We start from the raw sequence: 17646 nt of genomic DNA, 5'->3' as shown, positions 1-17646 counted from the left end.
ATTAACTATTGATAGAATCAGGTGATAGTAAAACATATTTCTGGGTAGGTTAGCTGTAGAAAGGCTTGCCCGGATATGTTTTAGCTACCGCTTTGGATCAGCGTACCTCGGCAGGACGAACGGTAAAAAACCATATGGACGAACTTTTGTCGCTCAAAAAGCCAGTTTGACATATCTTCTCAACGACTGTAAGTACAGCGGACACTCCTATGTCTGCCAAACACAGTCGCGAACAGCACACCGTCCACGCACAAATTCGCGTCCGAGCAGACGACTATCGTGTGACATACTCTATTCTTACAGTCCGCGTGTAACTCAAGTAACAGAAAGCACTCAAGCCGAAGGCTAGTTCTCTTAATTTAAATAATTATTTGTAAACTCACGCAGCCCGTCGTTATGTCAAGTACGGTCTTTACATACTAACTACAATTATTTATGTATTAAAACTGAGTTAACTTAATCTATGAAATCTATTCTTGTATTAAAGCAGAGAAATAATTACACATTTAGTAGACCACATTTAATTTAGATATCATGAGTCGGATTAACCTTGAGTTTTATCCAGTATCGGCGAGATTGCATCCGCATATATTTGTAGATTTTCTGTGGGCTCGGTAAATACTAATCTAAACCGCTGAACAATTACTATCAGCTGTTAAATTACACATCTGATAAATTGAGTTTAGAAAAAAAAATTTATATTTACATGATTCTGTGCAATATAGCTTTTGTGTGGCATAGAAATGTTGAAAAGTTTAAATGTTCTATACATACCAACTGAAATTATTTAAATATTAAAGCTAAGCCAACTTAATATGTGAAATATGATTTTTAATTAACGAAGAGAAATAATTATACATTTAGTAGACTGCACATTTGATATATTATATGTTTGATTGACATTGATCCATATATAGTTTGGTATCGGCAACATTCATCGGCAGCATGGCGTCATTGACTGACGTCATTAAATGACGTTAAATTACGTCATTATATGACGTCATTTGACGCTACAAATTGGAACCTTTTATGAGGTCATTTTATGTCATTTAATTACGTCAGACAATGACGTCATAAAATGACGTTATTATTTTCAACAGGGATGGCATCCGCACATACTTCGTATAGCTTCGTAGATTTTCTTTACTCTTAGTAAATATTACTCTAAATCTATAAAAAATTATTATTAGCCTTTAAATTATATGATTCAGATAAAGCTTTTTACGTCTCTGCGTAGGAAATGTCAAATTTATTGATGAAAACAGTTCAAAGGTGAAATTCATATTTTCATACCAAAATAAAAGTTAACTTAATCATTGAGATATATTTTTCGATTTACAAAAAACAAATCATACATTTAGTAGACTGCTTTTCAGATATCATCACGAATCCAATCAATGTTGAGATTGATCCATAAACTTTAATATTGACTAAAAAGTTGAAATTTTCATCGAACGTTATATTACATGACCCATATATTTAGTGTAATAAAATATAATTTAATATCAAGACGATTACGTTACTTACGATACGTCTATTCGGATGTCAATGAAGGATACATATGATGGACTCCTCAACAGAGGATTTTAAGCCGATACAAAGTAAGTAGATGTTTTCACATTTTGGTTGTTTATTAAGTTTCATATAAAAATCAAATATTGCATTCGGTTTTTGTTGGAACTGAATTCTATGATGAACGATTAACGGTTCTGTTGAACTAAAAAGTGTGCGAATTGTATACATACAACAATTTTTTAATGAAAGGATATTTAACAAATATAATGTATTGTTTAACCTTTTATTCAGTTAAACATAAGTTTTACAACATGGTAATTTGAGTTTGATAAATCGGTTTACTTTCATAGTTAACATTATTTATTTACAAAAGTATTTAGTATCTGCAAGTTAATACTAATGCTCATAATTTTTTTAACATGAATTGATGTATTTTACATTTCTGCACAATGTTAGAATTATCTTTCTAACATTATCCAGATATTTTTACACCCTTCAGTTGACACTTTTACCACTGACTTTTTAAAGAACTGCAAAATAAATAATCTATAAAATAATTGCTATAAAATATTTTGATAATATCTTAACTAGTGTGTCTAATTACATATCTTCATAAAATTTTGGTTCAATGTCACTAAAAAATGTCTTGCCTTTAAATTCCTTTTCAAAATTTATACTATTTATTTTTTATAAATTATTGATTTCATTCGCTTTCTGTTTAATTAAGTATCTCTTAGACTTTAATAAATCCAATAATAAGTAGTAACTATCTTTGTCGGTATATAAGGATTTTCTAGATGCGAGTGTGAATAAGGTGATACGCAAATTAAGAACACTTGACAACAGGAGTAAGATTATTAAACGTGGCTTTTTTGTAAGTTGAAATGAACAACGGGGCTTAGATGTGTGATGTGAGCGGAGAGCGTATTGCTGGCTCGAGGAGCTGGCAAGCAGTGAGGCAGCGAGCGGAGGGCGCCGCCGAGCTCAGCGGCGGATCACATGGTTGAGGCAGCTTAACATCTTGGGGCACTGTGGCGCCATGGGACAGGGCTCGATGTCGCGCGATATCGCCAATATTCCAAAAATCTTTTATACATTGTCAGCTATACTTTCTAAAATAATTTGTTTATTTTCATGACTAATCCTGGTTGTTCCAGTCATAAACTTTTTCAGAGCAGTAAGGTAAACGGCCCTATTATGAGACAGCGTTTTACAGGTTGAAGAGGGTTTTTGATTTTATAAATTTATTAGTTATTGAATAGTGTACAAGTTTTTGTAGAAATATTTGGCTTTGGGTTTCATGAATAAGTACGATTTTTTTTATTTCAAAAGAAGTTAATATAATAAATGAATAAATAAAACATTACAGCTGTTTTGATGTCCCTATTATGAAACAGAGTGAAAATGGCTTGTCCGTGTGTCTCATATACATTGTCCCTGTTATGAGACATATAAAAACAAGGCATAAATTACACTAATCTTATAAATATAAATAACAACTCATACTGTTGTGTACAAAAGAACATGAACAATAAGATATAATTTAAAAAAAAAAAACAATAAATTATGATAATACGAGCATGACTTAGTGCGGATTCGTCTCTAGCTTTATCTTCTTTTGGATTTCTTTTATCTTTTCTTGCAGCAATTTTTTTTTCCTGTGCTAGCTTCTTTTTTTCTTCTTGTAGTTGTTTCTTTTTGACCAATTTCTCTTCTTTCTCTTTCTGTTTTCTTTCTTTTTCCAGTTGCCATTCGAACCAGGCATCAGAGGTGCCAGCTGCTGGCAGTTTGGGTTTACCGGAGGCTTCCACTTTAACTTTCTTTTTCTTTGGCAGGTACTCGGTTGGAAGAGTGAAAACATTTTTAAATATTTCCATCTTTATGTCCTTAGCTGAAAAAAATATTATATAATTATTAGTTTATATCATGGATACATAAAAGTCATTATTAATAAATGTATTGTAGTACCTTCATTAATTTCTTTGGTTTGTTCGGGCACTGGTGAGTCTACATTAGCCAATTAGCTGTGGTTCTCTTGTTCTGGTGCATTCGAAGATGAATTTATCCAGTCTTTTTGAGGTTGAACACTGCAGTTTTCTTTGGTTTGTTTGATTACTGGTGAATCTGCATGAGCCAATGTGTTGTCGTACTCCTGTTCTTGTGCATTCGAAGATGAATATATCCAATGGCTTTCAGGTTGCTGAGAATGGTCTGTAAATATTTATGTAAATAGTTATTATTAATGTATACAAATGTTTAGATTTATGATGATACAATATTAACCTACCATTTTTAGCCAAGTCCTTTGATACATTGTCCACATACACGATCTCAGCATTCATTATAGCACGAGATAAATCTATATCGTCTGGAAATTCGACTTGTACATTTTCTTCAAAAGGCTCAATACTTTTTGTTACATTATTGTTTTCTTCTGTACACACAGCTGATCTGTTGTCACAAGTAACTGATGAGTCCAGCTCATTTTTAGTTACAAGTTCATGATTTTCTAAGGTAGAGTGGCTTTTTGCATTTCCAGTATCATCACACGTACTTGAAAAGTCCAGTTCATTAGACTGCGTAACAAGTTCATGATTTTCTACTGTAGACTTACTTCTAGCATTCACTGTATCACCAGGTTTTACTATAGTGTATTTATCAACTAGCAGGACATCACTCTTGATCGTAGGTTTTTTTTTTTAAATTACACGAATCTAGATATATAATAAAGGTATCTAATAACTACAGTTACTATTAAAAGAATATAATAAATGGATGATTAAAATACGCAATAGATTGATTAAAAATTGATTTAAAAGAATTAAAAACAAGTGTTTTTGTAAATTCCAAAATTTGCTCCAAAATTCATAGAAAATCAATTCAATTCATTATCAATTGTATAAGGATTGATTGTGTATATAAATAAAAATCAAAATTTAAATATTTGGTTAATTTAAAAAGTAAAAAGGTAAAAATAATAGTTCTAACCAGTTTTCGAAGACCTCAACCGATACCAATACTCAAACAAAGCTTTGTTCTCCAAATTTCCTGTCCACGAGCCAGTAGGTAAATCTTTTTCCAATCTATGTAATAAACCAGGTGATACTTCACTCAGGTTATCTTGAAACTTTTGTAGGTGTAAATCTATGGATTCTCCATGACTGGCAGAGACTGGTTGTTTTGATTTTTCTTTTTTCTTGTTAAGGATATCGTAATCCACTGCATTGGGATTGAACGGTACCAAGCCTGTTGTTCTAAAGCCATTCTTTATGATGTCTTCTTCTTGCATTGACTCGAGCGTTTGTTTTAAAACTGTACCTACATCTTCCTTTTTTAACTCTTTCATATTCTTCTCCGTTTTCCATCTAGTTACAGTTTTCTTCCAAACCTCTTTAAAGGGATGAAAGAAGGCGATGTCAAGTGGCTGCATGATATGAGTAGAGTTCGGGTACAAGCCAATAATTTCTATTTTCTTCTCTCTATAAAATTTTACCAATGGCATTGTAAGGTGAGACGAGTGGTTATCCAGGTACAGCACAACAGGGAATTCGATTTCTTCTTGCAATAACCAGGGATAGAATACATTTGTCATGTACTCGTAGAATAACTCTGAGGTCATCCAACCATTATCTGAAATTCCAACACCCCAGCCAGTTGGAATTTTAGCTATTATATTTCTTGGTAGCTTTTCTTTATACGGAAACAAGATGGCTGGAGGAGCTCGTTTCCCTGATGCACTGTACATAAATAATACTGTGATACCTAGTTTTATATCATCTGTTATCTTGTACGCTGTCAGACTTCCTTTCTTCGTCAAAATTTTATTAGATTTTGGACAAAGGGCTACGTTGGTTTCATCGCAGTTGAAAACACGAGTAGGGCTGATATCTAGCAAGTTTTTACAGCTTAAATAGTTTTTCTGCTCTTCAAACCAATCTTGTAGATCTTCTTGGGTGACGTCAGCTCTCTTGTGGCTTAGATGTTGTGGAGTTCTGATGGTCAAATCAGGATGTCGCCTCTTAAAACCTTCATACCAATGCCTGCCCGGACGATTGGCAATAAAAGGATTGGGTTTCTTTGTGGATGATGACACATACGTTTCAACTGCATCTATCAAGTCATCTTTTGACACGGGCAAGCCCATCTTTGCCCTGTCAAATATCCATTGTACAATGTCTTCTTCTTCAGCAGCATCAAGGACTGTTGAGGGACCACTTCTTTTGTCCTGAGTCGAAGGATCTTTCACTTTTCTTGCCAGCGTTGCGGGGGGTGGGGGACACCGTAGGTCCTTGCAACGGCTCGTAAAGACGATTGGCTTGCACTGTATGCTTGGATAGCATTCTTCAGAGCTTCAGAGGTGTACAACATTTTTTTCAATTTTTTTCTTTTAACTTCTTTGCCACCAATAGCCACTGCAGATTGTCGTCTCACATTGCTCCTCTTTGGCTTCTGCTCAGCACAATTTCTTGAATTCCATTTAGAATTTTCTTTTTATAAGCTGTCTTCTTTTTCCTCTTTGGCATCTCGGATTACTTAATAAATCAGGCTGAAATAATTATTTTATTAAATTTTGGAGCAAACTTATGCAAAATTTGAGGTTAGATTTCGAAATTGACCCATATAACGTCAAAAACTCTTACCTGAATACAAATTTTTAAATAATTGTAAACATCCACGAGTATTTAATAGTTGCAAGTCAAAAATAGTGGTTATTTTAATTTAATGGAATTATTTAAACAAATAAGTAGCACTAAACACCTCCGTCTCATAAAGCCGTACACGTGCACATGGATGTCCCTGGATTATGGAACAGTCTGTTCCGCGTTTCATAAATACGGACATTTCAAATCGGAGTGTACGTATTGTGAAACACTTGAAATAAAAAATTAAATTGCAAATATTTATATAAAAAACTCAACGTTTTTGAAAGTAGGACCTTTAACAATAAAATTAAAATAATAGTCGCGTCTTAACAGTATTTGAATACTCGATTTTAAATAAATGAAGTGTATCATGAATGTCCGCCTTGTTGTCCCATAATGAGACCCGCTTAAGTACTTATAGGATCAGAGGCTGTATAAGTATACCGAATTATTTTCTATAAATATACATTACCTCTTATCTATTCTATATTATAAATTAAATATTAATATTAACAATTATAAAAAAGTTGATTTGGGTATTAATTATATTGTTTTTTAGGTTTAATTTACATATTAAATTGTCTGTCTCATAAATGGGGACGCTGCCTCATAATAGGGCCTTTTACCTTATTATTCTTTGAATGCATATGCAAAATAACCATATTTTTAAATAATTCAAGCTGATCACTTGTACATATGGTTAATTTAAAATTATTAAATGTTTGTAATATATTTCGAAATTTTCAATACGTTTAACATTTTCAATACTCAACCTTCTGTTACAAAAAATTTAAGTACATCCTCAGATACTTTTTCAAAACAATTAACTGCAAAATATTATAAGAAGATTTGAATTTAGTTATTTTTTTTAAACACATATTGTATATCTATTTATAAAATATGTTCAAATTTACCTGATCTTCTATACGCATCTTCTTTTTTAAATAATATTTAGTCTTATTGGTTAATATGTCAGGTATTAGTACTGCTTCTTGAATGGTTTTATTGATATTATTAATCTTCTCTGGTATAGTTTTGGATTTATCGTTTATTTGTAACAGAATCTAAAATATTTCTGCTGGCAATTGCAATACTTATTTCTTTTACTGAGAATCCACAAAAATCTTCTTGGTTCTCATTATGAATATTTAAGGAACTATTAGAGATTTTGCGTTGATTTCATTGCAGATTTCATTTCGATTAAACCACAAAGTATTGTTCAATTTTTTGACTATTCATGGTTCAATGTCTTTATCTTCTTTCACACCATACATTTGATACAATATGTTTGATCTTCTAGTTTGAGGAAGTTGATAATTAGCATTTGCTGAAAAATTGGTAATGTCTTGTATATTTAGCATACTCACAGATACGCTAAGTATTTTTTTGTATTTAATTAACCATTTTTATAAGCTTGGCGCATTTATGTCTTTCATTCCATTGTTCAAATCTGAAATAAATGAAAACTAATATATTATAACATTCATCTACATAATATTAAAATTCTTTATTTTGGAAAACGATGTTATCTATAAACATCCCTATATTTCGTAAAAATATTCTGAAAAAATTAATTTTTCAACATTGATTGTAATCTTTGCATATAAACGCCTAAATTCATCTCAAAAAATGTAATTATTAAATAATTCGTTTTTGCAAACATTGACAATAAACATTAGCAAAGTAGCGTACATACTTATCTTTTATTTAAAAAAGAAAATCGTAATTTTTTTTATAGACTAATAGTACAAGTTGAGATGTTTAAAAATGCTAAATGAAAATTTCCGGATGTGGTCTATATCAAATGATGCTGAGGATAATCATGATAAGGACTGTTCAAACTATATGATATATGTAGAAGTTTTTTTGGTATATTTGGGGTTATATCTGATGCTTTTATATGCGATGTTCCTCCTTGTAAACGACGTCCCGTTGTTTAGGAAGTCATCCTGGTACCCGGACATCGTCTACGAGATGTGACGATATTTGACGGTAATTTCGATCAATATCTGTTGTACTCATTTGTAGTTGACATCCCGTCATCGTGAGGGTCTTTTTGGACCCAAAGTATATATTTTTTTCAAACTATAATAATTCGTGATAAATTTTGGATTGTAGTATAATGTAACGAGGAAGAATGTCCCTCGCCACGCCGGTAATCGAGGCAGGATAGAGAGTGACGAAATAGGGCGGCGTTGGCTCAAGTGGTAGCACGCGCGCCTAGAGATCTCGGGAGCGCCGGATCGATTCTCGGTTCCGGCGTCTCCTTTTGTGATTTTCTCTTCTCAAGTCAAGTCTCACCCCGTTACAAAAAATAAAACTTGCTCTCTGGGTATGACAGGGTTGAGACTGTCGTAATTATTAGATATAGATGTTCTAATAAGAACCCCCTTATTTTAATTTTTGTATTATACTAATTAATTGATTCATAATTCCGTGTGCTATATTTTAAATAAACAATTGACGTAAAAAACGGTAGTTTTACTGGTGAATTATCTGTTTTGTTCACTAAATTTTAATGTGAAACACTTTTTGAAATAATGTGATATTATAAATTATATTATATTTTTCAATAAAATAAGTTAATGAAATATTTAAGTGTTTTGATATATATTAAACAATATGAATATGTTTTTTATATGCTATGCACTATCATTACATATTTAAATCAAACAAATATAATAATGGATCTGTCGATTATATGTACTGTGATTATATATACTGTTTAAATATTTTTTACTATAAATATCATAATTTATAATTGGAAATAATACAAAAAATAGTTGAAACATCGCACTTGAATAATAATAATAAAATTTATGATCATAATAATACAGCCAGTATCATAACTATCATATGTAATACATTTTTATATATCTTTATTAAGCGGTTATCATATTGTTATATAAAAAAATGACAATAGTAATAATTCAGCCAAAAAAAATAATTAACTTGTTGTTATAGTATATATTTAAAATCAATAATTGTGATAACTAAGCCAAACCATTTTTATATTGGTATTATATATTTAGACTTTATAATAACGATAAGTCAACCAATCAATTTGTATATTAGTATTATATATTTAGACTTTATAATAGTGATAATTCAGACAAACAATTACCAGTATACATAAAATTTATTTAATTCTTTTTATTTTTGAAAAATTTAATTGTTTTGAAAAAATGTTCGAATACTCTATGTTTCTTGTATATATTTTCGTATTAATATCTTATTTTGTTTGTTTTTTTATCGTCTAATAAATTGTCATTGTATTCATTAATAAACTTTTTACTTAGAAATAATTTAAAGTTAATTCTTGATGCCACTCTTCATGACGCAACATATAATTGACCATGACTAAATACTGGAATTCATAAATAGATTCCAACTTTGTCAAAAAATTAACCTTAAGATAAAACTGAATCTTATCGTAAATTGTCCTGTTATCATATGAAACGGTATTTCATGATGGACTTAGATTGATTCGTGGCAATAAAACGATTTTACCAGAATACTTCGTTATGATTTCTCCAACTAATAAATATTTTTTAATATTTTTAATAAAAATGTTCCATTACAAAGACCGCCATCGATATCTAAATTTCTTAAACAACTAACTATTGCCCCTTTTTTCGAAATTGATTTATGTGGTGGTAAACCATTTGGTGACAACGAATTGAGAAATTTAGTTGGTATTGCGTTTATAAGATGTCATCATTTTCACTTTTAATTTTATCATCACTATAAAAGACAAAGCTTTTTCCATTTTTATAACTATATTTTCATCAATTTTTAATATATTGAAATTTAAAGGAGATAAAATTAGTTCGTTTTTTAATGATGAATCATTTGTATCAATTTTATGACAAAAAATTTCTGTGGTCAGATCATTATTACAGATCAATTCTTGTGGGATTCTTTTAACATTATTTTCTAATTCAAATCTTTTGTATTTTTATTTCCTCTACATCAAGAAGCCAATTATTAAATTCGTAATTTTTATTTTGTAATCTTAAATTCTCATTTAATGATAATTTCATGAAAGATGACCATAATTTACTGCTTTTGATCTCCCAAATTCTAATATATATTCAAGTCGTACTTAAAAAATATTATATTATTACATTTCGATCGGTTGTTTTGCCTTCTTCAATTAAAGACCATTATAAAATTATGTTTTAAATATGCTTGACTATTTATAATTTTGTAAGTTTAAATATTAATTTATAAATAACAATAAGTAAAAAGCAATACGAATACTACAATGTTTATTTAATTATTTGATCAATACACTATATATATATATATATATATATATATATATATATATATATATATATATATATATATATATATATATATATATATATATATATATGGGACATTCCACGTCAAACGAAACAAAGCTCTGCCCAAAATTCCTTTTGATCTAAAAATTTTTAAAAATACGGAAAATTTAGCATTTTTTATGTACTTTCAATTAGTGAGGAGCGTTTTTTAAAATTTTGTTCACAGACGGAGCTACGCGTTCCCTAACCTTAAAAAATTACTACTTTACGAAATGATCAAGCTGTCAGAAATCAGAGGAGCTCAGAAAAATTCTAAGCAACGACCATTTTCATGTATTTTGAGCTGCTGAACAAGAATCCGACGGTATTTTTTACCGATACCTCAAGCGTTCGTCCCTAACCTCAAAAAACACCCCCCAAAATTGCTTTTTCATGCAGTTGAGAGGATTATCCTGTGATCGACGGGAGGAAAATTATTGACAGAGAGTATTTTTATGTATTTTGTGCTGCTGAACACGAAACCGGCCGTCTTTTTTACCGATACCTCAAGCGCTTGTCCCTAACCTCAAAAAACCACCCAAAATCACCCGTCTAGAGGAAAATTATTGACGAAGGCTATTTTTATCAATTCTGAGCCACTGATTTTGAACACGAAGCTTATTTCTTTTGGTTTCTATTAGTTAACTACATTCGATTAAAACCAAATGCCTTTAAAAACTAAATAATTAGATGGACGCACCTTTACTTTATACTTGTTAAAAACATTTTTGATCGTGTATACTGATTCATGGATTCAAAAAAAATAAATAGATGAAATGGACTGATTCCTTTTGGAAAATGATTGAAATACCTGTCATTTTAGAAAATTTATCGATTTAATTAACTCGATTACGCTAATTCCATAAGGCGTTCATAATGACCAAATATTACTAAACTTCAAAAGTAATCAGAACAAAGCCCGCGTTGTAATTGAATTTATTCTGAAAAGCCTTAGTTGGAATATTCTAAAAATTACCAAAATAAAAAAGAAAATTAGCTGTTTAGCTATAAAATTATACGAAAAATAGTAGAGAATGATCATTGTACAATAAATGTTGCAGTACTATATTACAGAGAAGATAATGAAACAAGGCATTGTAGTTTTATAGCACTTTCTGAATGTACTACTCATGATACGGCCACAGTTTATATTTTACAAGAAAAGAAATTATTTCTGAAATAAAGTAAAGATTTCCAAAAATGAATAAGATTATATACGTCACAGATAGTGCAAAGCAGCACTATAAAAATAGATATCAAATGATGAACTTGGTTAATCATGAGTCATATTTCCAAATAATGGCAGATTGGCATTTCCATGCTACTGCTCATGGAAAGGGTTCGTGTGACTGAGTAGGAGCCGTGTTAAAAAGAGAAGCTACTCGTACCAGCTTGCAGGCCAAAGCTACTGAAGCGATTTTAAATTCAAAACAACTTTATGACTGGGCGAGACAAAAGTTCCAAACAATAACATTCTTTCACTATTCCAAAAAAGATTACAAAAAAACTTCAAGATCACTAAAGAAAGATTCTCGGCTGCACCGTCTGTTACACAAATTTCAGAAGGACATGCGTTTTTAGTTTCTCCCGACAAAAAAATTACTGTGTTTAGATACTCTAATGCACCAAGTCCATTATCAATAGTACAATATTAATAGTTGAATTTAAAATATGTTAAAAAAAATAATACAAATATACAAAAATAAAAGTAATAATTAAAATACTTAAAAAAATAAAGTAATGCGGGCTTTGTAATAAAGACAGTCTCAACCCTATAAAACAGAGAGCTTTCATAGGAACCAATAAAAAAATTACACAGTATAAACCATATTATCAGTAATCTGTTACATTATTTAAGTGCACTGAAGTAAAAGTAAAAAATAAAATTTAGCTTCGTGATCAAATTCAGTGGACCAAAATTCATAAAAATAGCCTTCGTCAATGATTTTCCTCTAGATGTAAATTTCTTAACCGCGTAACAAATACATTTTGGATGGTTTTTTGAGGTTAGGGTCGAGCGCTTGAGGTATCGGTAAAAAAGACGTCCGGTTTTGTGTTCAGCAGCACAAAATACATAAAAATACTCTCTGTCAATAATTTTCCTCCCGTCGATCACAGGATAAACCTCTCAACTGCGTAAAAAGCAATTTTGGGGGGTGTTTTTTGAGGTTAGGGACGAACGCTTGAGGTATCGGTAAAAAATACCGTCGGATTCTTGTTCAGCAGCTCATAATACATGAAAATAGTCGTTGCTTAGAATTTTTCTGAGCCCCTCTGATTTCTGACAGCTTGATCATATCGTAAAGTAGTAATTTTTTAAGGTTAGGGAACGCGTAGCTCCGTCTGTGAATAAAATTTTAAAAAACCCCCCTCACTAATTGAAAGTACATAAAAAATGCTAAATTTTCAATATTTGAAAAAATTTTTAGATCAAAAGGAATTTTGGACAGAGCTTTGTTACGTTTGACGTGGAATGTCCCATACATATATATATATACACACACATACATGTATATGTGGGGAGGAAGAATTGGATCACTGATGCGTTAATTAAATCGTGCCAAACCAAAGCATTCTTATATAACTTGTGGAAGTTGGATATCAATAATGAACATCTTGAAGCTGAATACAGAACCTATTCCAAAATCTTAGAGAAAGTTATTAAAGACGCTAAATTTAGATATGATAACAAACTAGTCGAAAGAAATGCAAATAAACCCAAAAAACTTTGGGAAATCATTAACAATAAACTTGTCAAAAAAGATCTAATGAAACTATGAGTTATATAAAGCTAATAAAGTTACAGAGAAAGTTGAGATAGCTAGAAACATGAACAAGTTTTTCTGTGATATCGGCCAGAAATTGAGTAATGATATCGCGCAACCCAATAATGCTGAATTTAAACTACCGGATATTAATGCAAATTCAATTTTTATGAAACCTACAAACACGAATGAAGTAAAAAACATAATCAATACATTGAAAATAAAAAATGGTGGAGTGGACAAAATAAATGCCAAGTCCTTAAAAGTGATTTGTAATTATATTGCGATACCTTTAACGCATATTTTTAATTTGTGCATTGAAAAAGCTATATGGCTAGATAAAAGGCACTAAAAAAGGCCGAGATAGTTCGAATATATAAAGTAGGGGAAAAACATTACCAATTATAGGTCCATCTCACTCATATCTAATGCTAAAATTTTCGAAAGAATTATCTATAACAGGCTATATGATTTTATCCAAAATAATGACATAATCTCCAAACACCAATTTGGTTTTATAAAAAATATTGGTTCAAAAAATGCTTTAAACTATTTCACGCAAATATTGTACAATAACGATACCATAAATCGATACCAACAATAGTCACTTTTCTCGACTTGGCTAAAGCTTTTGATACAGTCGACCATAAGTTGTTATTAGATAAACTGTATTGTATTGGTATTAGTGGACAGGCGTTGGATCTTCTTCGAAGCTATTTGAATAACAGATATCAAACTGTTAAAATTGACGGTGAAGAAAGTGATAGTTTACTAATAAGTATGGGTGTTTCACAGGGTACGATACTGGGTCAACTCCTATTTATTTTATATATGAATGATGTTCTAAAGGAGATTCCACTAGAATCAATTCTATCGTACGCAGATAATACTACAATAATAGCAACAGACAATACGTGGATAGAGGCGCAAAAAATATGAATGATTTTCTAACTGTGACATACAAATGTTTGGTGGTAAATAAGTTATCTCTAACCGTGGATAAAACAGTTTGTATGACATTGGGAAGCTATTGCGACAGTGTACCGAGGTATATTGATGTAAAAATTCAGAATAAAAAGATAGCTAGAGTTGAGAATTACAAATACTTGGGGCATTGTCATAGATTTCAATCTAAAATTGGATAAACACATCTAATATATAATGAAAAAAAAACAAAGTATCTAGCCTATATGTTTTACAAATTGTCACACACTATGTCAACCGAAACTTTAAGAATGATATACTATGAATTCTTCCATAGCATAATCATCTATGAAATAGTAGCCTGGGGTGGTGCCTATAGAAATAACCGTGATTTATTGCAAAGTTTACAGTGAAAAATTCCTAAGATTATCAATAAAAATACTTTTAGTATACAAGATAGTCCATTAAACCTAGAGCAACTTTTTAATTTTGAATCCCTTAAAATCCATTATAATGATCTCAAAACTCAGTTCCAAATGTCTACAAGTGTTACTAGGAAAAAAAGCTTAATTGTATCAAAGAGCAAAAAACGAGTAAGTGATAAAAACAGTTATAATACTACCATTATAACTTATAATTCACTACCAAATGAGCTGAAGGAATTAGATGTAAGCCAAACCGCGGCAAAAAGTAAACTTAAGTTTTGGACTAAAACCAAAACTTAGTTTTTCAAATAGTTTTTAATTTGTTAAATTTGTTAAAGTTTAAGAAAAGAAAATGTAAATAGTGTTGTTGTAAAGATCTGATAAGGAAATTACCTTTTAGTTTTAAGTACTAGTTTTAAGTTTCTTTGGTTACATAACAAGCTTGTGCACAGGTAACTTAGTTTACCTCTACAAGGCTTGATAGTATGCGTACTGTTAATGTATACTGTGTAAGATATTATCTTGGTTTAATAAATAAATAAAATAAATAAATATATATGCGTGGTTCTCTGTGAAATCTAAGATATGAAAATTTTAATTTTTGCCTCAACTGTATAAATATTATTTTTTTAATTTGGCGTTGCTAGAGGAATTACGTAGGCGGGGTTTCATTCTGGCTGCAGGACATTGAGATGACCTTCAGTGCCGCAACCGAACATACCATTCTGAACGTAAAATTTACCGCTCTTTCCATTCCCGCAATAAAAGAATGGGGTTCCTATTTAAAAATCCAAAGTTAACCTTCAAATGACCTTGAAAAACGCGTTCAAGGTCAAATCCAAGGTCACCATCGGGTTGTCCCCTCGATATCCTACAACTTTAATCTCTACCAATTTTTTTAATTTGGCGTTGCTAGAGGAATTACGTAGGCGGGGTTTCATTCTGGCTGCATGACCTTGCGATGACCTTCAGTGCCGCAACCGAACATACCATTCTGAACGTAAAATTTACCGCTCTCTCCATTCCCGCAATAAAAGAATGGGGTTCCTATTTAAAAATCCAAAGTTGACCTTCAAATGACCTTGAAAAACGCGTTCAAGGTCAAATCCAAGGTCACCATCGGGTTGCCCCTTCGATATCCTACCACTTTGGTCTCTACCATTTTTTCGATTGTGGCTGTCCCTGACGAGTTATGAGCGGTGCCCGTTTAAATTGGGTCACCCTGTATATATATATATATATATATATATATATATATATATATATATATATATATATATATATATATATATATATATATATATATATATATATATATATATATAATATATATATATATATATATATATATATATATATATATATATATATATATATATATATATATATATATATATATATATATATATATATATATATATATATATATATATATATATATATATATATATGTTCTATAATATTTTTATAATTTTTTTTGAAATTTTTTGATTTTTTTAATTAAATACTTTCAAAGCTCTATATACATATTAAGGCTACCTTCTTTGCATTTTAAACCTCAAAATGTAAAAATCTGATTGTTTGATTCGGACTTCAACAACCTCAATACAGTGAAAAGATACCTTTTTATAGTAAAAAAGTAGCTGTAAATTTTCAGAATAGGCCTGACCTTCTACTAGAAGTTATGTAGAAAACAAACATGATATAATGGCTAATAAGTGGTTTTACATGCAAATTTGCACTTATAATATAGTAAATTTCATGGCTACCAATACAAACACATGTTGGTATCGCTAGTCATGAAATGTACGGAACTGAGCCGTTGCGCCAGCGGCGCTCGCTCGCGGCGTAAGCCGCTCTCCCCTCTCTGCGGTCGGACGTACGCCACCTGTTGGTGGGGTACCTACAGTACTCCCCCCGAAGAAAGAAAAAAAAATGAGAAGCATTTTTTTTTTTGTTAATTTAGAAACTTAAGTAAAGTTGCAAGAGAGAAGAGTTTACAAAATTTAACGAAGTGTTACAAAATGTTATAAATGAAAGTTGTCAGGTCTGGAGAGTATTTACAATGGTTTACATTTTGCTTAGAGCTAGTTGTTCGTACATGTGAAATATTTGCGCTTTGTATTGCAATAGTACTAGAACTAGAATCACAGTGTGATGATGGTACAAGTAGTTTCTTGTAATATAATATGATACAATGTTTGTATTGATGGTTCTGCTTCATCTGACTCCATAATTTGCTAGCTGAGGAGCTATGACGCAAAGATAGTACGTAATACAATAGTAAAGTTAAAAACTAGATTAGACGCAAAAGAAAAAAAAATTGCTAGTCGGACTAAACGGGTTAAACCCTCTTACAATAAATGATACATTAGTTAGATAGGTAGCAAAATTACAAAGTTGGTAAAGAGTAGAAGGTATTATTAGGCACTGCACCCCGCACAAGAGTTGCGTTTTTTACAAGCACGTTTGCGTAACTAAACTGAGTCAACGTTCTTTTTCTGTTTAAGAATGTTCGGAACGAATCTAATGCGTTTAGGGACCGGAGGTTGGGGAGTAGGAGACGGTTGATGCGGTGGATCTGCGGTAGGACGGGTAGGAGGTGCCGGTTTAATGTCATCTGATGGAAGCTGCGTAGTTTGGAGGTACTGGGTGCTGGTTGAACGCGGTTGACATCGGTTGATGGAGGAATCTTGGTCGTTTCAGGTCTAGTATTATCCTTAGCGCCGTCAGAATCCTCTTGCAGAATGTAAGCAGGCTTTACGCGTTGCAAAGACACTCTCTTCTGTGGGCCCTTGACTTCGATAATTAAGGTCTGATTCTCTATGTTGCGAGAGGTGACCTTGTGCGGGCCGGTGTACGGCCGTGTCAATGCTGGTTTTATTGGTTTCTCCTGTAACCAAACGTAAGTGCAAGTCTTCATGTTCTGGTGTAGGAATGGCTTGCTTGCATTTTTATGCGTAACTGGAACTGGCCTCAGTTGATGCATGAAGTTGCGAAATTCATTGTAGAATATTCGAATGTTTGGTTCTTCGTTGGTGGA

At 31.4% G+C, this 17646-nt stretch overlaps 2 protein-coding genes across 2 annotated transcripts in view; one reads left to right on the top strand and one right to left on the bottom strand.

Annotated features, from left to right (window-relative positions):
• Window positions 1-17646, top strand: part of LOC116416870 (probable kinetochore protein NUF2) — a 439111-nt gene that overhangs the window by 166830 nt on the left and 254635 nt on the right. The window lies entirely within an intron of this gene.
• On the bottom strand, window positions 1327-6896 carry LOC116416869. Its single transcript, XM_031927116.2, has 4 exons — window positions 4504-6896; window positions 3803-4229; window positions 3484-3726; window positions 1327-3406 (listed from the first exon to the last, which is right to left on the bottom strand). Exons 1-2 carry the CDS (start codon window positions 5657-5659, stop codon window positions 4189-4191), a joined length of 1197 nt encoding a protein of 398 aa, XP_031782976.1. The 5' UTR covers window positions 5660-6896; the 3' UTR covers window positions 1327-3406; window positions 3484-3726; window positions 3803-4188.

This window comes from Nasonia vitripennis (genome assembly GCF_009193385.2).
Source record: "Nasonia vitripennis strain AsymCx chromosome 3 unlocalized genomic scaffold, Nvit_psr_1.1 chr3_random0010, whole genome shotgun sequence".
NCBI lineage: Eukaryota > Metazoa > Arthropoda > Insecta > Hymenoptera > Pteromalidae > Nasonia > Nasonia vitripennis.
This window is presented reverse-complemented; position numbering and strand designations above follow the sequence as displayed.

Coding starts and splice junctions, on each gene's coding strand:
- LOC116416869 (XM_031927116.2), bottom strand. CDS start 5,659: ATGGGCTTGCCCGTGTCAAAAGATGACTTGATAGATGCAGTTGAAACG. Junction 4,230..4,503: donor GTTGAGGTCTTCGAAAACTG/GTTAGAACTATT, acceptor TTATATATCTAG/ATTCGTGTAATTTAAAAAAA.